Below are 22,275 nucleotides of genomic sequence, written 5' to 3'. Positions count from 1 at the left end.
CAGTTACACAAAGGGCCTCTATTTATATACCTATTGGCAACGATTAGTAAGAGTTACACAACGGGGTGCACTTATTATTTTGTGGTAACTCCAAGTATCTACAATTTTTTCACATAAATATAGACATGATTGAAATAAAAAATAAAAAATAAAAAATAAAAAAAGGAAGAAGAAGAAGAAGAAGAAGAAGAAGAAGTTTTCTTAGGATTTAAACTTAAAAAATTATGACACCGAATATGAACAAAAATCGAAAGTTGGAAGATAGAAACTTGGATAAAATTATTTTTATTTAGTTATTTTCAACAAAAATATAAAATTTAAGTATCCATGGTTAAGAACGGTCTGTTTGGATGGTGAAAAAGTTTCATCTCGTTTCATCATTATAATTTTTTTAAATTTTAAAATGAAATATAATAAATAATTTAATTTTTTCAAATTTTAAAATAATAATAATATTAAAAAATAATATTATAATAATATTTTATTTAAATTTCAACTTTATATAAAATATTTTTAATCTGATTTCACTGCACAGCACCCTAATTTTGTGGTTTCCTGGAGACTCAGCCCTAGTTTGGACATTTCAACTGGCGAAACTTGTTTCATGATCAGGGTCTTGTCAGCCGCTTTTACGGTTAGAGAGTCGAAAGCTCCTCGGTTGCAACTTGCATCACTGGCTTTGTCTTCCTCTCATCTTTCTATCAACATCACGGAACTCAAAACTTTTCCTTCCAGCTTGCTACTTCTTAGTCTTCAACACTTCTCTTGAGTGAATAGTAAGAAAGTATATAATGACTTAGAATTAAGATTAGGCAAAGACTGGAATGGGAAGGTAGTTTCGAGGAAGAAGATACATGAATAATTTACCAATAGCTTATAATTCTGTAATATCCCGACAATATTTATAACTTTTACCAAATTCAAGCAATTAATGTTACTGCAATTTTGGGCATAAGTATGTAATGTTAAAAAGAAAAATTTTCTGCTCTAATTTTTATTTTGTTACCGAACAAACGGTTGGTTGGTTTTTCATTCTTTAATTTCCCCACTGCTTTCTTTCTCTCTCACATCATACTGTTTGTTTTATTCCAATGCTGAGAGTTATTTATGCCTAGTCATTACACACTTTCTCATTCACGCGGAAATCCCTTGCATTTGCGGAGTGAGTTAGCTAAATATTCTATCAGATTCTCTTCCTTTGCTCGTTTACTACCTGAGTTGTCAGAAGTTGTTTTGGGCTACATCTGAATCATCCGTGCCTTCCTTGTCTTCTTTTATATCTCTGTGCTTTCAGTCTCTGTTTATGTAACCGCAAGCCTCTTTTCTCTATGTGAGTCCTCGTTTATGTTGTTTCTCAGAAGAGTCTTCATTGAATCATGTAACTTTGATTGAACTTTTTCCAGTTTGGTTGATGCCCATTTGCTCAAAAGTGTTCTGAAATCAATTCTTTCTGTGGTTTTATAATCATGGGCTCTCGTTAGTCTCGCAGGATAGATAATTTGCTCAAAAGTGTTCTGAATCAATCCTTTCTGTGGTTTTATAATCATGGGCTCTCGTTAGTCTCGCAGGATAGATATCTATGTTCATCTGTCTATTAATACCCAATTGCTTCAAATTGTTCTGAACCATCCCAAATGCAGTTTTTGATTATGGGTTCTCGTTAATTCGGTGGTTCTTGTTCTCTTAACCTCTCAACTCTACAGCTTGACTTCGATTTCCACCAATTTTAGCATGAACTATTGGTGGGAACTAGTTGATGGCCTCTTTGATAATTAAGAGAAAAGGGAAGGTGAAGGATCTAAACTTTTTCACAGTCAACTACCAGTTCTGATCAGAGCATATGCAGGGTGTCTGGCAATTTCGTTAAAAGTTTAGAACTTCCTAGTTCACTATGAGTTCTATTCGCTAATATTCTTATTTTTTTGTTACCAAGGATGGAATCCAAATAGAGACATTCATTGGCCACTACTTTTTTTATTCTTCCTCGTAGCAAAATACTCCAATCGTTCTTTCTTTATAACTCAATCGAGATGTAAATTCTTCCATTGTATTCATTCGTTTATGGATTTCATAAAGGTCGAGTCAACACTTATTTCTAGCGTTTCTTTCAATCTCCAATGATGAAGAAGAAATCTTTACCTATCTGCCCATAAATTTGCACATACATTCCTAAATATATCTTTGCTTATGCATATTTAATTAACTTGTTGGCCTCTCGAGTTCCTTAATTATTGAAGCTGAATTAAGCATTTTCCATTCCTATCTTCTGGGTTGCTTGTTGCTTACACAAAAAACAAAGTTCTAATCCTTCACGTTCACAAAATATTTGGCTCATGGAAGAAACATTTGTGCCCTTCCGCGGAATAAAAAATGACCTCAAAGGAAGACTTCTATGCTACAAACAAGACTGGACTGGTGGTATCCAAGCGGGTATCAGGTTTGTGACTCTTGTAATGCTTTTCCCCGTATCACAAATAGAATAATTTGTTGTTACTAAATCTATCGATTTCACCTCTGTAATTTGAGTAGCCATCACAGCTTCTTGACTGTAGACCATTCAATTCTGCAGATATTTTCTATTTTTATTTTTGTGACATGTTGAATCTATATTCATTATTTCTATCATAGGATCCTGGCTCCAACAACATACATATTTTTTGCTTCAGCAATTCCAGTTATATCTTTTGGGGAGCAGCTAGAGAGAAGTACAGGTGAGAAGGATTTTCCTATTTTGGGCTGCCAACATCCTATTATTGTTATTATTCCCCCATCTGCTTGGTGATGGCTTTCTTAGACATGCTTTGTTTGATTATATCTTACAGAAGGAAGTTTGACTGCTGTCCAAACTCTTGCATCAACAGCACTTTGTGGTGTTATCCACTCAGTTGTTGGTGGACAGCCCCTACTCATTCTAGGAGTGGCTGAACCAACAGTGTTGATGTATACATTCATGTTCAACTTTGCCAAGGACCGAAAGGATTTGGGGCAGAAACTCTTCTTAGGCTGGACTGGATGGTATCTTGTGAACATTCCGGGTACTTAATAATGCAAAGGGATTGATCTTTGGTGATATTTGAAACTCTACATAATTGGATTTTCAGGGTACGTGTGTGGACTGCCCTTTTGCTCTTCTTGCTGGCCATTCTGGGTGCATGCTCTATTATCAATAGGTTTACGCGCCTAGCTGGTGAATTGTTTGGTCTGTTAATTGCAATGCTATTTATGCAGGAGGCCATACGGGTGAATATCCTTTATGACTTTAATTTGTTACATTATAGCTTCATCTTGGTTAATTAGGACTGAAAGGTTCTCGAAATAATGGTATATCTGAAAGTTGGCTTGAAAAACTCATGGTACTGAGTAATTTTCATGGTAGTGATAAGCTCTCAAATACTACCAGTAAAGGTTACCGAAACCAAACATTGATTCGAACCCTCTAATAACAAAAATCTTCCACCTTTTCCCCAAATCACTCACCGAACTAATCTGCTCTGCAAACATTCTTTTCATCGTACGTTCAATTTATGGACTTTATACTACAGGGAGTTGTGGAAGAGTTTGGCATACCCCAGAGAGAAAATCCAAATCAGACTGCACTCCAATTATCATGGCGATTTGGCAATGGAATGTTTGCATTGTTTCTGTCCTTTGGCCTTCTTCTTACTGCACTCAGAAGTCGCAAAGCTAGATCCTGGCGCTATGGGACAGGTATGAGGAGTTAACTTTGGAAGTCTCAAGTATAGGGTTAAAAGATCGATCGCATTTGTCACGTCATTAGTCACTGACAGGCCTACAGTTGTTGGCTAATGTCTCTCTTGTTTTCTCCCATTAGTAATTTGATACAATCTTTTCATTTTCCCCTTTTGATGGTTTTCTTCTTTTGAAATTTTGTTGTTTGTTGCTGTCAAGATAAAAGAAATATTTGGATATCTATGCTGTTTGTCATAGATCTTATTAGTTTTTTAATGATATATGTGATTCAAATTTATAGGTTGGCTGCGGGGATTTATCACAGATTATGGAGTTCCACTAATGGTGCTTTTATGGACCGGTGTGTCTTACATACCTGTAAATGAAGTCCCAAGAGGGATCCCAAGGCGTCTTTTCAGTCCGAATCCATGGTCTCCTGGGGCCTACTCAAATTGGACAGTTATCAAGGTGAATCTTATGGTTTTTCAAATACCTGCCAAGACACTTCTCTAGCATCTGCTTTCAGAGAGAGCCTCAATTTTGTTTCCTTGTGTCGGAATCTCAGCTACAAACTCATGTTGTTAAGTTGTGCAGGACATGTTGAATGTTCCTCCACTATATATTGTTGGAGCATTTATACCAGCAACTATGATTGCTGTGCTTTACTACTTTGATCACAGTGTTGCATCTCAACTTTCTCAACAGAAGGAGTTCAATCTGAAGAAACCAGCTTCATATCATTATGACCTTCTTCTTCTGGGATTCTTGGTGAGCTGTTTCATTGAATATCAATTTTAACTTGTAATTATGCCAAAAGGCTCCATCTATAAGAGCATTTCTTATAAGTTGTACCTAAGGAAGCTTTTCATTTTAGTTGTTGAATTATTTTCCTTGTCAGGTCATATTATGCGGGCTTATCGGCATTCCTCCTTCCAATGGTGTAATTCCGCAGTCTCCAATGCATACAAAAAGCTTAGCTACCCTAAAGCATCAGGTAATCTACCCTATCTTGATCTTGAAGTTAATTGATCTTTTAACAGTTATATAATCCCCCTGGTTTTGTTTGCTAGTTTATAAGGGTATAGAATTTAGATTGTAAGAATAGAATCTTATACCCTCTGCAATCTTGGCATGCAAGCAGAACTAAAATCCAGCCATTCTATGAATTCATTCCAATGATAACCCGAGTGCTCACTTGATTGTTACTAATTTGACAGTTAAGAATATCTGTCTGTGACAATTATGTTGAGCAACTCGAACATAAATCCCTGTCCTGTCTTGAATTCTGTTTCATTCCACAATGAGAATACATCTCCCTGCCTGTTTTTATTTCTTGGGTTTCGTCTTGATTGATCCTCTTTTGTTAGTTGCTTCTTTATTCATTATATAGCCAAATATTTTGGTAGAATTCTTCTTTCCCTGTTGTTGTATCTTTTTTAAATACGTTGGGATTTCTTTCCACGGAACAGCTTTTGCGGAATAAGCTTGTATCAACAGTCCGACAAAGCATGCGTAATAATGCAAATTTGGGTCAATTATACCGGAACATGCAAGAAGCATATAATGAAATGCAGACTCCACTAACCTGCCAAATTCCATCTTCTCTGGTAAACTTTTTCATTTAAGATTTCTGATTGATACAAATCTGTTGTTTATGCATTTCCCTATCTTAGATCTGTGCTTCACAGGGACTGAGAGAGCTGAAAGAGTCCACAATCCAATTGGTCTCTAGTACTGGCTATATAGGTGCCCCTGTCGATGAGACAGTTTTTGATGTCGATAAGGATATTGACGATCTTTTGCCTGTCGAAGTCAAAGAACAACGAGTCAGTAATCTGCTTCAAGCATTGATGGTTGGCGGTTGTGTTGCTGCTATGCCTCTTTTAAAGAAGATCCCAACTTCAGTTCTTTGGGGCTACTTTGCTTTCATGGCAATTGAAAGCTTGCCTGGAAATCAATTCTGGGAGAGGATATTGTTGCTTTTCACTGCTCCAAGTCGAAGATACAAGTAAGTTTCTGCTCTAGGAATTTGAGTTCTTCTGTACTTCAAAACTTATACCTTCAAAGACATTTTCCTCTCTTGATATGCTCTAATATTAATCTCTTTTGTTTTCAAAAAAATGGCTTTATCATGCTGAAAATCATATGTGGAATAATCCCTCTCTCTCTCTCTCTCTCTCTCTCTCTCTCACACACACACACACACACAAACACACTCGCACATACGTGTATACACACACACACACACACACACACACATATATATGTATTATCTATTTATATGTAATTAGAGTGTTTTGTGTAAAATACAATTATGCTATTTGTAATTCAATTACAGTTTTGGCTTTCAGTTTCATTTCTTACATGTCCATGGATAGTTTTCAGTTTTTCAGTGTAATATAGAAAACATACCATTCTCGAACTTATTATGCACATAATTAGCATCATTGTTAATTTTTTTAAGAGTAAACAGATGATCATTATATTTGTTAGGGTGCGGGAGGATTATCGTGCAACCTTTGTTGAGACTGTGCCCTTCAAAACAATTGCAACCTTCACCATGTTCCAGACAGCTTACTTGCTTGTATGTTTCGGCATAACATGGATACCATTAGCTGGGGTCCTTTTCCCACTCTTGATCATGCTTCTAGTACCAGTACGACAATATTTTCTCCCTAAGTTTTTTAAAGGAGCCCATCTTCAAGACTTGGATGCTGCGGAGTATGAGGAAGTCCCGGCGATTGCTTTTAACATGTCATTTCAAGTAAATGTCTTAACCATTCTACTCATGTTACTTGAAACACCATATTTGGATTGGCTGTCCTTGCATTCTGTTTCATGATAACAATGAGTCAAGTTACCTGTTCCAAAACGGGCCTTTATTAGCTAATATCCTGATGCTTCTCTACACGTCTTAATGTTTTATGCATTTTCAGGACCAAGAACCTCAGGCGAGAATTAATAATATTGATGGTGGGGAAATTCTTGATGAAATCATCACAAGAAGCCGAGGTGAGATCCGTCTCACTCTAAGTCCTAAAGTAACAAGTTTGAACCATACTTCAGTAGAGGATATCAGGCCTGCTTATAGCCCGCGGGTGTCTCAGAGAGTAGACAGCAACCATGTAAGTGAACTGAGGGGGGAGCAGAGTCCCTGGTTGAAGGGAAAAGAACTCGAAGCAAAAAAAACTCCCAGTCCTGTGCCATCTATTCTTGGACAAAGCTCCTGTGGTTAATTTTGAAGCTAAAACACTAAGTTTGTGATTATACCAAGTTTGTGATTATGGTGAGGTTAGTTGTCAATGGTGCTCGAGAGGTCCCGTTCTAAAATCATGTAACCAAGTGTCATCTTGTAGGTGTGCGTTTCTTTTCTTTCTTCCAACCTTTTAAAATGGTGTAGGTTGATAGTCAGTGCTGCTCTCTTCTATCTTCCATTCCACATAGGCTGGGCAGAAAACATGAGACTTATAATGGATAACGTCTATTTGTTTTCACTGCTTCTGTTTGCTGGTCATCTTATGTATTTCTCTCCTAAAGTAATCTGCATTCTGCAAGTGGTAACAGGATCAAGAAGTCAAGGAATGGAAGAAAGATCAGTTTGACCCTTTTTCTACTATTACTTGGTATACTCATCTCACTGAAAATTTTGTGAAAAGAGTAAACGATGGTTATAAACGTAGTGCCACCTCCTTCCCCTGTGTGGGAATGATTTATTACTGAATCTTTATATTGAGCACTCATCTGATTTTCATGGCAAGTACTCTTAACAACTACAGCTCCACTTGATCCAAAAATCAAATTATGGTATTAACAAACAATTACTATGTACTAAATCTATGGCTACAGACGTGTGCATTCATCTAGTTCGACACGATGTATAGACACGATGCTATACGAGACACGAGTTAAAATTATTTACTTAAAAAACAAAAAAAAACTTGAACTTTTGATCATCATTAAATAGCATACGTAATCATACGTAATCACTGAACTATTTGTATAATATGAGAAAATAAATGGGTGGGATATCGAAAATTCTCATACTTCATTTTCTTCCATTCAGTACCCATGAGTTGGCTTAGTTCAGATGTCTCTATTAACACATGTTGCATGTGAGATATTTGTGTTATGCTGTAGCTGTGTAAAAGAGACACTGATTTTAACTTGTGACAGCGAAACCGTAAGGATTGGCCTCCAATGAGGCGATTTTGGACCCTAATTTTAACATGTTGTAGCCTCCAGGTGGTCACCAAGGACATTGAAGTCATGAGACTCGATAGCTGGGGCCCTGTGTGTGTCTTCTTCCAGAAAGGAACTGGACAAGAAGTGTGTACAATCTGTCAAGGTGTCTTTCTCAAAGTTCTCCTTGGTCATTTGAGGCTTCACCTTTTGCACTGCAACATTCATATCATGCTTCCCACAAATGGCTTCAAGATTGACGAAGAAGAATCTTTTCTGATATGGGAAAGATAGCACCACACTTTAGCTTTATATGTCCTTGCTTAAATAATTAGTAATGGAGTAGGCATACTTCTAGGTGGTTGCTGCTTTTCTAATGTTTCTGTCTGGCAACCATTTTTCCTAATCCTGGATTCAATCATTCTGAACATCCCAATTCTAATGCAGCTTCCACTCCCTCTTTATTCTTTCTATCTCATTGCTGGATGAATCTTTTTAACTCTTTCTGAAGGTAACAGCTCCACTATTCGTCGAATAAGATGATAATTATGCCATTGGAACTTATGGCCAGTTGAGAAAGCATGACTACTCTTAGAATATAAATCGAATAAATAAATTTATCTCTTCCAATTACTCAAAAGAAGTTTTAATTTAACAATTACAAGCCACTTGAGATAAACTCCTTAAACCTCCTGCTCCCACTTTTTCTAGACCTTTCAACTATGTTCAGTGAGCAAAAATGCAGAGCATATAATCAACCTCTCTTTTTTTCTAGGTTAGGGGGGATTCCGGGGGATATTATCCAAATCTTTGTGGATACTAGATCTGAATGCCACTATAAAATTCAATCATCTAATCTAAGTCCACTGTAAAAAGCTCAATCACCTGGATATGAAGATTTAGTTGGTGCAGATTTGGTGACTGGGTAGATAGGGGTATCAGGGCACACAGGCTAGTGGAATGCATACAATTCTTTCCATTATCTCCTCATGCTGCTCTCTCTACTACTGGATCCTGGCGTCACTCGAATATTAGCCAACCTTTCCAATCAGGGTACTGGCGGAAATTGATAACAGAAATGAAGTACCACTCAATCATCCTATAGCACTAATCCAACACTAAAATCATAAGGTGAAAGCATGTTCATGTTCATGCAAAGGCCTTTAACATCCATGGAAGTTACCTTTCATTCAACAAGATTATTAAAAATCATAAAATTGTAATGATTAAACTCACCAATTGTCATTAATTTAAAATTTAAAGAAATTTAGTGATTTAATAAGAAATAGTAAATATTGGATGCTTTTAATGGATGATACTTTTGTATGAAAATGATAATTTTTCTTATAAGCAAACATTCGAACACCCAACAGACTAGCCACCATCGATCATGATCTCCCTTAGTTACCGTAAGTGTAGTTTGATCCATTTTGAGAGGGAAAACGTGACAAATAATGGTGGATCTGTTTATCGATTTTCAATGGACTTCGGCCGAAGTATAGTTTGATCCTTTTTGAGAGGGAAAACGTGACGAATAACGATGGATTTGTTTATCGATTTCCAATGGACTTCGGCCCAACATTACAAATGATTAAAAGAAAGGCCCAGCACCGAAAGCAAAAAGAAAATGAGCCCAACACTAATAGCAATGAAAGAAAAGAGAGCCACAATTCTTAAGGGTGTATGGATAAACAACCCAACCTAAATCCTTTTGGGCACTAGAAATGCAAGATATGAGACACACCATCCCCGAGGAATCAAGGAGCCACAGCACAAGGTTTTGAATACCGGTACGGCACGGTATTTACCGTATCAGAACAGTAATCAGTATAGAAAATGAGTAATTTCACGTACAATAGTAGAATGTATAAATGCCGCATCATTGTTTTGAAAAAGAATAGGATTCATGATTAAAAAATTAATTTTTTTTATGTAGGTCCCGTATTAATTCACTTTTTTCAAACAGACTGCGCGGCATTTACATAATTACGACTGCAAATATCATTTCTCATAGAAAATATATATATTTCGTATCAGATTAAATATTAGTCATATCAATGTGTCACAGTCAATACCGATTTTTGGTATATTGAAAATCAAATTCCTACTTCCTTCTTCATGATGAAGATGGATGATTATTTTTTTAAATAGTTGGATTGAAAATTTAAAAGTATTATTGAGTTTTATAAATATGTATTTTAACTTTTTAAAATGTGCATTGATGTTATTTTAAAATATAATTTATACATATATAATTTATTTATTTATATATAGACTATCTTGAAATTGTATTAGTACTGAAATATTTCGTTTCAGTATCTTAATCAAAACGGTCACTAAAATGGTATTTAAAACTTTGGCATAACAGTACTATCTAAAAGAATTATATGATATTTAGATGTTAAGAGTATTTTAAATTATATGTAAATAATAGTAAAATAATTTATAAATAACAGTGAATAATTTATAAATAATAATAAATTATTTTGTACATAATGATAAAGTAATATGAGAATATCTAAAACTAATTAATAATAGGTATAATTATAATAATTAAATTTATTTATTTTTATGAGTTTAGCGATGAGTAAAGAAGATATCAATGCGAACTCAAACTTTATATTTTACTTAATTTAATTAACATTTTAAAAAATGCATATGAACAAGATTTACCACTTTATCAGTTCGGGATGATTGATGAGCCTCTGCAAAAATAGCAAAAAAAATACGTAAGCATACGTACCAAATATGCATAGGGGTATAAATGATTTTTTTAAATCTTTTTTAAACATATTTTATTATTAAGAAAAAATTAAATTTATTAATATTTAATTCCTTAATCATTAAAAAAAATATATCAGTAGACATATTTGAAAGTCATAGTAGTATTTTTGTTGATGGTGTTCAATATGAGGTAATGAATCAATTCATCGAAATGTAAACACTATTTTCACCTATAAAACCTACCGATAAAATATATCAATTGGGTTTTTTATTTTTATTTTTATTATTAGTTTGCTTAATGATGAAGAAGTATTTTTTTAATTAACTTTTATTTTTTATTTTAAAAATATTTAAGGAGATAAAAAAATATTTTAAAAAATAATAAAATAAAATAAAAGGTTGTTCGGTTGCTCCCCTCGGTGAGCAGCACCCTTCATTGTCTTAAATATTTTAAAAGAAAAATTTATAACATCATTTAAAAATATTTCTTTAATTATTAAAAAAAAAAAAAAAACCAACTTTTACCGGGACCGGTTGTAGAAAACCCTTGTCCGTTTAACATTTTTGTAACAGCCCGCTAGAAATTCAATTGTGAAATTTCTATTAACTTTACGAACCTCGTGAAGATCCCATAAGTTTTCACGAATCCATTAATCGTATAGGTTTTTGTCTAACTACATAGTTAGTGTTATTATTTACTATAGTATCATAAGTGTGTTTTTGATTATTGGAGATAGTTAGAAGTGTCAAAATGTATTATGGTTTGTGCCATTAGACTCAGAGGGTTGTTTAAGGTCTTATGGCGCGCAATAACATTTTTTCATAACTTCGGACAAAACGTCTGTTCAAAACTGTAGATATTATTGGATAAAAATATCTTAAGCTAATTTTGTGGATATTATTAGATAAAAATATTTTAAGCTAATTTCGTGGATATTATTGGGTAAAAATATCTTGAATTGATTTTTGTAGATATTATTAGGGTAAGAGAGTTCTACACTCCACTCTCACTCCGGGTAAAAGAGTCCTACACTTAACTCTCACTTCAGGTAAGAGAGTCCTACACTTAACTCTCACTCCAGCCTCATCTCTTCCATATCTCATCCATAAGTATCTCCAGCCACCTCTCCACACGAAATTATTTTCATTTATACTTTCCATTAAAAGAATATCAAACACTATCTCTCGGACAACTTTTAGGAGTTTTTTTTATGCCCATTTTGAAGCTTTTTTAAGTATTTTATCATAAAATCTCCTTCATATAAGTTATTTCTTTTTTAGTCTAATTTACGTAGATATCTTATTTGTCCCATTTGAAGATTATTTGGTCAGTCAAATATTATGTAAACTATAGAAAGGTCATTCTGAAAGATAAACTGGAGAATATGTTATAATTTGGAGTTTTTGACCAAGCTAATGGATAGATATTGGTCCGAAATTTTTATGGAGTATTGTTAACATGTATATATGACTATTGGTTGAGGATTTTTGCATGATTAAAGGTTTTGATGAAATATTTTCTTAGATTTAGAAACTTAGAAACTGGAAGAGGAAAAACAGTTTCTGTTTTGAGAAAGTTTAACTCTTTGGTGGTCTAAACCTATTCCAACGACTTTGATAATTTTATTGGAGGATCCTAAGCATCTTATATACATGTTATATTATTATTTTGAAAATATTTGATGTTAGTTTCAAAGATATGAAATTTTATGCAAAGGGATATTCAAATAAGCCAAAGCGTGGATGTTCTTGGCTAAATTTATGTTTTGGTTAATTTTTAACCATGTGATCTTGAATTAGAAGCTTATATATGTTTTAGGACATATTTTTAAACCATGTGATGGTTTGGTTTGAAGATCACATATTTATAAGTCATAGATCAAAATGTTGATCAAAACAAGTTGGAAACAAAAATCAATGGAAATAGCATATGAGAATTTCGGCCCTATGGAGTTTTAATAGTTGTGATTAGTTTTAAATTTTTCTAAATTGATATTTGAGTTGAGGATAAAATTTACATGAGACATGTAAATTTTGGTGACTTTTGGAGTTAGTATGCAAAATCCTTAAGTTATGGGTAAAACGGTCATTTTACTACATGTAGAGAGTAAAATGAAAATTTTACTCTTTAAGTTAGTATTTTATATATTTCAATTTACTAGTGATTTAGTGCTAACTTTTAGAATCACTAATTACGGTTCCTCGTGATCGAGCTTAAAGTTTTATAAGAAACGCGGAGATCGAGGTAAGTTAGCTTTTAACTTACTAACAGTCTACTGTATATGTATGCTAAGTAAAGGAACTACAGTGTATGTATGTGTGTTATCATATATGTCATGCCATGTCAAGTTATCACGTAATTGTCTATTATACAGAATTTATTCTGTCATCAATTTTTATCTGTTACACAATATATTCTGTCATGTATTACTGTACCTTACAAGTACGTCATGCTAAGTATACCATCTATTACATGTATGTCAAGTCATGTAATATTTACCGTTGCAAGTATGTCATGTTAAATATGTTGTCTATTATATGTTATGTCATGTTACGAAATGTTTCTATCTCAAGTTGGTCATGTATTTCAAGTTATGTTCAAGTCACATTATGTTACGTCAGGGCTTCAGTCATTTCGTATTCCAGTCACGTTTCATCTTGATTACTTATGTATGGGGTCACAGCAATTGTGACGTATACACTACGTGAGACACAGTAATTGTGACACGTAGAATACATGGGGCCACAACAACTGTGGAGTATGTATTTACACGTAGAATACATGGGGCCACAACAACTGTGGAGTATGTATTTTTCATGTTAAGTCAAGTTTCCATAGAATACATGGGGTCACAACAACTGTGGAGTATGTATTTACACGTAGAATATATGGGGCCACAACAACTGTGGAGTATGTATTTTTCATGTTAAGTCAAGTTTGTGTAGAATACATGGGGCCACAACAACTGTGGAGTATGTATTTACACGTAGAATACATGGGGCCACAACAACTGTGGAGTATGTATTTTTCATGTTAAGTCAAGTTTGTGTAGAATACATGGGGCCACAACAACTGTGGAGTATGTATTTACACGTAGAATACATGGGACCACAACAACTGTGGAGTATGTATTTTTCATGTTAAGTCAAGTTTCAGATCAAGTTCATGTCAAGTCAAGTTCAGTTCATGTTTCAATTTAAGTTATGTCAATTATGCTATGTTGTACGCCAAGTTATGTTTTAATTACTTATGAATTTGATTATGCATTTATATTTTTACTGTCATCCATGCATCATTAGCTTGTGTGGAAGTTTTTTGTTAACTTACTGAGATTTGTAATCAAATCTCACTTTGGTAGTCCCAACTACCATTCCCCCTGAATGGTAGATCTTGTTACAGGACCTGAAGGAGAATTAAGAGCTGATCAACTAGACACAGTTGACTAAGCGACGGTGCGACGTCAATGTTAATATAGTAGTTAACGTAAATTACTACTTGTACAATGGAGTTGCATTTCTAATACTTTTTGGATCATAACTATTTTGGACTAGTATTGTGATCTATTCAATGGGTCTTTATGTATGAAGTATGTTTTAAGCATTTGGGATATTTTCAATTTGGTGCATAGTATTGCTAAAGAAAAAAATTATCCGATGCGAATATTGCATAATGTTAGATGCATATTAGGAACATTGCATCTTATATGTCATAAACGGGGGCAGGTAACCTTGTGTTGCATGTCTCGACGCTTCAAATGTCCGTCCGATCCCAAACGGAATTTGGAGACGTCACAATTTTCCTTTGAGTTTTGTTACATGCAAACACAATTGTATACTAATCTGTGTACCAATACTGATTTATTCATACTTAAAATTTAAATTAACAATGTTTTCAATAAAATCTACTTTTTGACCAATCACATTATATTAGTACACAGATTAATATATAACTATAGTTGAAACTATATTTTTCCTTTTCCTTTTCAAAAATACAGATAATGCTTTTAACTTCTGCAACCTATTGAAAAAAACAAGGCCGACAATTGAAGTAGTAGAATCTTGATTGGTCGGATGATTGAGGAGGCATGGTGGCTAAAATGAGATATTTAATCGTTATAATTTTTTAAATTCTTATTTAAAATATAATAAATAATTTAATTATTTTTAAATTTTAAATTAATAATAATATTAAAAAATATTTTATTCTACTTTAACTTTTATTTAAAATAAAAAATTTGCATCTCACCACCCAAATCTAACCTAATCACGGTCAACTGATTTGATTTGATTTTATATCACCTAAATAAAGGAGGAAGATAAATCAACTTCAAAGTAACAAGCAAAACTGCGGATACTAATAACAAACATTAGTTTATTTATCATTATCTTCATCTTTAAATTTAAATAATATATCTTTAAATTCATCTATATTAATTTATGCATTTCTAAATTTTTGCATAGTTATAAATAGTTTGAATAATTATTTTTCACTTTTCAAATATTATTTTTGATTTTTTTTCTCTATTACCCATTAAAATCAACTTTATAGAATTTCTATTAAGATGATTTTGATATATAAAATTTGTATTAAGTTGATGATATAAAGTGTTTTTTAGTACATATTAATATTTATTGATAAAATTGATCATTTTGATATATGAAATTAGTAATATTTAGATATAAGAAATTGATATTTTTGAACACATGATATTAATTATAAAATATATAAAAATATAATATTTTTAAGAAAAAAATAAAAAATAAAAATATTTTATTATTATTTGGTTCAAAGATATATAATTTAGAGTTTTTCTTGATTTATAAAATTAATTTTTAAAATATGTAATTTTAAAAATGCATAAAAGATTAATGAATGCTAGTGCTCTTAGTAATTTTTTTAACACTTTTTTAATATTTTTTTTAAACAATATTATTAATATTATTAAAAAATCGTTTGCCCTCTCTCGCTCTCTCTCTCCCCACTGTTCAGTCTCTCCGGCTGTCGTGAGAGGATGAGGCCCCAGATCGTGCTGTTTGGAGATTCGATAACGCAACAGTCGTTTAGATCAGGTGGATGGGGAGCTGCTCTTGCTGACACTTACTCTCGCAAGGTTCCACTTTTACTCATTCAATTTTTTTTTTTTTTGTTCCTTCTTGCTTCTTATTTTTTCTCTCCTGGGAAAGATTGGTAGGAATTGTAGTTAAACTAACTTTTTTCGACTTTTTTTTTTTCTAATCTGTTCAGGCCGATATAGTCAATCGTGGGTATGGTGGATACAATACCAGATGGGCTTTGTTCTTGCTGCATCATCTTTTCCCTTTGGTAATTCCTTCTTTTCGAGGTTTTTGATTGTGTAGCTTCGAAATGATGCTTTTTTTTTTTTTTTTTTTTGCGCTATAGAGACTTCACAGTTGGTTTTGAAAATAGATTTTCCTCAGTATATTTCAGAGAGGAAATCCATGTATTTGTAGCCTTGTATTGTATACAATCTGTTACAACAACTTTATCAGGATTACAATGCATTAGTTTGAATTTCAAACTTTCTATCTTGTTTTGGTTTTGCTCTATCTTTGGGTTCCTTCTTTTCTTTATCTTGAAGGTATTTGACTTGGTGTTGATCTTTATCTTGAGGTAGATCTGATTCTGATCTGTTATTTGTTATAATTACAATCACTGCTTTGGAACTTTAAATAGGTTTCATTGAACATCGGCATATACTAATTCTTCCATCCATTTGGGATGATTTTGGATATGGGTGTTTGTTTGTTCTGAGGTTGCAGCTGATTAGGAGATCTTCACCATCAATAACTTGGTTAGAGAAAATTCCTCCTAGTGAACTGGTGTATCATAAGAAAAGTTCATTAAAAAAGTTGTATGTTGTCACTATACTGTTAATTCCAAGCTGGCTCGTTCTCATAGAAAAATTCTATTCATAAGCCTCATACACCACACACCACTCTTTTTGTTATTTTTTTTAATTTTTTTACTCTTAGCAAATGTGTGGTATATGGATGATGAGTAGAAGAATTCAATTATTTTAAGAAAAATAAAACTAAAAAAATTTAAAAATAAAAAAAATAAAAAATTGTGTGGTGTGTGGTGTATGAGGCTTATGAATAGCAAAGCTCTTGTTCATATAGCTTCCTCTGCAGGACTCTACAAAACCTCCTGTTGCTGCAACAGTTTTCTTTGGGGCTAATGATGCAGCTCTTTTGGGGAGATCGAGCGAACGACAACATGTTCCTATTGAAGAGTACAAGGAGAATCTCAGAAAAATTGTTCGTCATTTGAAGGTTCACATATGATTCCTCTAATACTTTAAGAACCCATTTAGTATCTTGATTCCACTTTGTAATCTTATTGTCTACTGGATGTTAAGTTTGTGGTTCAACTTCTGATCTGTAATTAATGCGGTCTTATCTGCCCATTTATTGTACCCAACAATAGGATTTACTCAAGCATTAAAGAAAATTAACAAACAAATCTGTTTACAAGTGTATAAATTGACCTAAAAGAAGAATCAGAATCAGAATTTTTCCCTTTTTTTTATAAGTAATAAATTCATTAAAAATCATTTAACGATGTATTTTTACCTTGCAAAAACTATATTGATAAATATTCAGTTGGGTGTAAGCTAGTTATAGTTATCATATCGTGTAACACCTTGTGGTTCAACTCAAGGATGTATGAGTTTTTTCCTGCACGTGCTCTTTTCTTTCTAGGAATGCATTGGAGGATTTCTGCTTATACAGCACCCTATGGGTGGGCAGCAGGATGTGTGCCCCACACCCTGCTGCCCTGCCCCTGTTCACCCCGCCCCCGCATGTGGGATGACCAGAGTGAAAATGTTGAGTAGTCAAAATATTAATGGAGTATCATACGCATGCAGATTGCTTATTTTCAATACAATAATAAAAAAAATCATATCCATGCCAAGGCAATAAAAGAGTCCCACATTGCGTAAGTGTGACACTTGTATTGTCAAGACAACCTATAAAAGGACCACCCTACTACAGCACCTCTACATTATCCCGCTCCTAGGATTCAGGGGCGGGGTCCTAGGGTGAAAAACATAGTTTTAAATTCCGTTCCTTTCTGGTGTAGTTTCCGGTACACTATAGCTCCTCGTTTTGTTTCACTCCAAATTCCGGTCTGTTTCAGTCCGTTACAACCATTCTGGTCAAATTCAGGCCGTAATTGGCATTTCAGTTCCTATTCCATTTCGGACTGTTTTTGTAATTTTCTTGTGCTTAAATGACAATTTTATAAATTTTAAATCTAGATGGTATTTAATTAATTCTAGAATATAAAATGTGTTTATATAATTTTAATTTTTTTGTAACTTTAAATATGTCCCCTCATTCTCACTTTTTTTTAAATATCATTATTTTTAATAATTTCTCTATTCTTTTATTTTTTTTCTTCGTTTTTGTGTTTCAACTCAAGTTTGTGATTTTTTTCAACTTATATTCATTTTATAAATCTTCAATTGTTCCATATATATACACATATAAATGATATACATATATATATATGTATTTATTCTATTAGTTGTTAGTTTATATATACATATAAATATTTATGTATAATATTTATGTATACTTCCTGTGTACTTGGGCACTACCTAATTTCTTTCTAATCAATAAAGATTATTACTTATCAAAAAATATATCTATAATTAATCCCGAAACGGTACACCGGAATACACCAGTATCGAAATATTCCGTTCTAGTACTTAAATCGGAATGATCACCAGAACGGAATTTAAAATGTTGGTGAAAACAGGCTACCCCGACCCCAGCACCCCTTTAACCCTTGCTTATAGTGGAGTCTTTAGCAGCTTCTGGAGGCATAATGACAGATGGAGAGGTGCTGGATTTTTCTTCTCCATAAACCGATGCTAATCTATAATGCTTATGATTATTTATAGCAATGGCATAGAACAACAGGATGTCTCTAGGGTTAATTGGTTGCAAACTTTGGGGCAACAATTGTGGTTTAATGTTGGTAGCGATTATTCAAGGGTTTAACGATAGCTAAGGTTGGGTGTCTAATGCCGGAACATGTTGGAGAATATGTTGGTTTGAAGATTGCTTATTATGTTCAAAGAGCTATTGTTAGAGAGTTGAACTAAGTGAGAAAGGCAAAATTCAGGGGCTGTTTTGGTTGCAGCAGGAAAAACCAGAGAAAAAGGCTTTGTTTCTTGACCAGTTTGTGAGCTTTTCATTTAAATAACAATTTAGGGCTTTTGTAATATGGATTTCAGGAAGGAGGATGAGATCTGCATTTGGGCTGGAGTTGGATTGGAAGTGCAATGAAAACCAAAGGTGGAATAATATATAGAGAAATAACCTAAGCATCGCACTTAGGTTTCTTATCCGGCTTCCAGCCACTCTAAAATTCATCGAGATTCAACCTTTACAAATGTGAGCCCTAAACCTAGAAATTTTCATCGAGATTCATCTATCATTTTAGCTTCTGAGCACTTTGTCCCATGAGCGGGACTTTAGGAAGTGCGCATCCTCTGTATCCACTTAATTTTGTTTCACATGGTTCCATAAATGCTGTGTAAGAACTTTTGTTTTTCATTTTCTAGTGGATTTTCGTGACAGTTCTGTTTCTGCTTAATACCGACCTTATCTTAAAGGATAGATTCGCAACTTGAAATGCCATGCCAAACAATCAAAAGCGCTAGTACATTGCATATTGTTTGCTTCTTGCTTCACCTTAATGTTGATTATTGCTGCTCACGCACCATACTTTTCCTGGTATGAGGCAAGTCTGGTATATGCGGTCAATTATTAAATCTTCTCCTCATTATCTTTAGGGATTTGGTTACAGGAATGCTCCCCCACTGTGCTAGTTGTGCTGATCACTCCACCACCAGTTGATGAGGCTGGGCGTAAAGAATATGCTCAGTATGTAACCTTTTCAAATGATCAATACGCTTTTTTTCTTGTTTTATTGAATTGGACCTATGGGTTACACAAGGAATGGGGAGTTGATTCCTAGAGAAGGCGGGGGAATTGATCCTAGATCCCTAAGAACTGTTTGGGACGTTCTATTTCTATTTTTCAGGACTTTATAGCTCTTTTCCCTTTGGTTGGCTGAGTGACAGGAAGCATTCATGAACTGGCATATACTATGTTGAGCTTTTGCTACCTTACTACCTAGTTCTTGCCATTGCTATCTCTAGCAATGCTGGTATGATTGCTTCGTCAATCTCTGCTAGCTCCACTATTGTTATGCTACATGCACTGCAATTACTGATACCATCAGATATTCCATAACGCACCACCGCCGATGTTGCCACCATTTCTCCCAAATCAATTCTATTCAAAATCGTAGAATATAAATCAATGCTGTTGTCACCACTAGCTGACTAGGATAATTTTAGAATACATAGATGATCAAATTTTTGTTGATAAAAATATTGACTGGTTGATAGTTTATGTGGGGTAAGCTTGTAAATGGATTCAGCAGATCTGTATATGGAGAGAAAGCTGATGAACTGCCTGAAAGGACAAACGAAGTGACAAGACTATATGCCGAGCAGTGCATTGAGCTGGCAAAGGAAATGGGTCTCTGCTCTGTTGATCTATGGTCAAAAATGCAGGAAAGAGAGGGTTGGCAGAAGAAATTCCTAAGGTTTGTTTTAAATTGAAGCCTTCAAGAAACTTATCTGTTTGGCAGAAGAAATTCATTTAATTTTCTACTAGAATTTCACAACAAAGGTACTTATTAAAAGGGAAAAAAAAAAAAAATTCACAACTAAGTTGAGAAGTTCCTTCTTGATTTATGACTATTTTAGACTGGCATGATAATTTGATTGGGGGGTCAGACTTTCTGCCATGATTTTATACTACAAAAAACAGTTCGGAAAAGCTCAATGAAGAAAGGTAGAAAAGGGCTAGGACCTGATGTCCCATGGGAGGCCTAAATCACATTTGGGCCATACTTCAAAAGAACTAGTCAATTGTAAACTAGAGCCTCTTGGAATAATATAAAGAGCAATGACTTTTCCATCCCAAGTAATATGAGATCCCGTTCACTACCGATACTTCCTCATATGGGTTATCGCAAGGAAGGTGTAAACTCTAGTTAATGTTATCTTTTCTGTGGATGTGTCATATGTGAGCCATTAAGGGATATCCAGATTTTGGACACTGTAATTTTTGATAATGAGATGAGATGAGAATTATGTGAATGGTAGTAAAATGGTTTGAGTTAAGATGTTTTATTGGATTTTGGGAAAATAGAGAAAATTTTCCATAAAAATATTATAAAGTTAAAAAATTGTTTGAATATAATTTTTTAATATTACTTTTGTTTTGAAATTTGAAAATTTTGTATTGTTTATTGTATTTTGATTGGAAGTTTGGGAAATGGTAATGATTAGATGTAAAAGTTGAATATTTAAAGTTGAGAAGTGTTTTGTGTTTAAGTGAGGTTTGGAATAACAATTATGAGAAGCCCTTAATCATAGAAGCCCTTTTGAAAACCCTGTTGAAGAGTTCATCACATTCAAAGTTACAATAATGATTTGTTCTTCACTTCTCTTTTTAAACTTCACAGTGATGGGTTGCATCTGACACCAGAAGGCAATGCAGTAGTACACCAAGAAGTTGTAAGAGTTTTCAATGAAGCATGGCTTTCTGCGCCAGAAATGTCATACGACTTTCCTCACCACTCGCAAATCGATGGAAAGGATCCGGAGAAAGCGTTCCAGCAACGATGCTTATGATCTTGTTGCCTCCGACACCTATATTTGCTTTTGTCATACTCCGTTCAAAGTTGGATTCTTGCATTAACTCCCCTCCCCCCAAATCCAAAAAAAGGTTACGGTGGTTTCTTGATTTTCCTCCCAAATAATTAAGCATATTGCTCCTTTTGGTGATTGATTTATGGAGAATTATTAGTTATTTTTGCTATTGGTCATCGCGAAGACACATATTGGTGTGTGTCAGTTCACTCGTGCCTGCAAGACACACAAATTGCTCTCTTTCTATCAAGTTCAAGGTGAGACACTTGAGAGTTTTTTCATTGCAATTAAGGGCAGTTGCTACACATATAAATGCATAGCGTTATAATAACCTCTTTTTAAATAGTGGTGGTAAATTATGTAATCGGACATGCATCTGTTGGGATCAGTTATGTTTCATTTTCCACCACCAAAACCGCCATTACATTGTTTCTTAATGACAAGTAGAGAGAGAGAGAGAGAGAGAGAGAGAGAGAGAGAGAGAGAGATTGTTTTAAGTTTGAGTTATAATTTAGTTTTAGTCACTCGGGCAAATTCTTACTTTTTTAGAGTGTGTAAATATTTTTACATATTTTCAGGTTTAAGTTGGATATATGTGTCTATCTTTGATCAAAAACTCTAAAAGATTGCGAAAAGACTAGATGGCATAAGGCCTGGTCTCCAAATAGGAGAACCAGGTTCGAATCCCCCATTCCTATATAAAATAAAAATAAAAATAAAAAAACTTTAGAAGATTCAAATCTTATAACATTGCTTGAAATACCTTTGTTCTTCCTTATGTCTAATGTACACGGCTAAATTTCTCAAAGTTGTTAACTGGATGAGTTAGTAACACTATACTTTTTTATGTGTATGAATATTTTTACATATTTTCAAATTTAAGTTGAATATATGTGTCTATCTCTCTTCTAATTTAGAT

The 22,275-nt window shown here is 33.8% G+C and overlaps 2 protein-coding genes across 3 annotated transcripts; both read left to right on the top strand.

Moving 5' to 3' along the window:
- The first annotated feature begins 1,048 nt into the window (after positions 1-1,048).
- LOC122281770 (probable boron transporter 2) lies at positions 1,049-7,306 on the top strand. Of its 2 annotated transcripts, none has more exons than XM_043093536.1 (12): positions 1,049-2,437; positions 2,629-2,711; positions 2,823-3,015; positions 3,102-3,240; positions 3,543-3,708; positions 3,992-4,158; positions 4,396-4,458; positions 4,589-4,684; positions 5,160-5,297; positions 5,379-5,698; positions 6,184-6,454; positions 6,627-7,306. In XM_043093536.1, exons 1-12 carry the CDS (start codon positions 2,334-2,336, stop codon positions 6,924-6,926), a joined length of 2,040 nt encoding a protein of 679 aa, XP_042949470.1. In that variant the 5' UTR covers positions 1,049-2,333; the 3' UTR covers positions 6,927-7,306. The 2 variants fall into 2 exon arrangements, with proteins under 2 accessions (XP_042949470.1, XP_042949468.1); XM_043093534.1 differs by having other exon boundaries at positions 1,060-2,437; positions 4,285-4,458.
- Positions 7,307-15,541: 8,235 nt separating this feature from the next.
- LOC122282949 (GDSL esterase/lipase At5g62930) lies at positions 15,542-21,525 on the top strand. The gene is made up of 6 exons (XM_043095039.1): positions 15,542-15,704; positions 15,839-15,916; positions 16,747-16,887; positions 19,436-19,512; positions 20,078-20,242; positions 21,170-21,525. The coding sequence occupies exons 1-6, from the start codon at positions 15,606-15,608 to the stop codon at positions 21,336-21,338; spliced, it is 729 nt and encodes a 242-aa protein (XP_042950973.1). The 5' UTR covers positions 15,542-15,605; the 3' UTR covers positions 21,339-21,525.
- Positions 21,526-22,275: the final 750 nt, after the last annotated feature.

The sequence above is a fragment of the Carya illinoinensis genome, chromosome 11 (assembly GCF_018687715.1).
Source record: "Carya illinoinensis cultivar Pawnee chromosome 11, C.illinoinensisPawnee_v1, whole genome shotgun sequence".
Lineage (NCBI taxonomy): Eukaryota > Viridiplantae > Streptophyta > Magnoliopsida > Fagales > Juglandaceae > Carya > Carya illinoinensis.
This window is presented reverse-complemented; position numbering and strand designations above follow the sequence as displayed.

Bases quoted from the DNA above. Each gene is read 5' to 3' on its own strand.
- LOC122282949 (XM_043095039.1), top strand. From the start codon at position 15,606: ATGAGGCCCCAGATCGTGCTGTTTGGAGATTCGATAACGCAACAGTCG. The intron at 15,705-15,838 runs GTTCCACTTTTA...TAATCTGTTCAG, and splicing joins CTGACACTTACTCTCGCAAG to GCCGATATAGTCAATCGTGG. The intron at 20,243-21,169 runs GTTTGTTTTAAA...TAAACTTCACAG, and splicing joins TGGCAGAAGAAATTCCTAAG to TGATGGGTTGCATCTGACAC.
- LOC122281770 (XM_043093534.1), top strand. From the start codon at position 2,334: ATGGAAGAAACATTTGTGCCCTTCCGCGGAATAAAAAATGACCTCAAA. The intron at 3,016-3,101 runs GTATCTTGTGAA...TTGGATTTTCAG, and splicing joins TTCTTAGGCTGGACTGGATG to GGTACGTGTGTGGACTGCCC. The intron at 3,709-3,991 runs GTATGAGGAGTT...TCAAATTTATAG, and splicing joins ATCCTGGCGCTATGGGACAG to GTTGGCTGCGGGGATTTATC.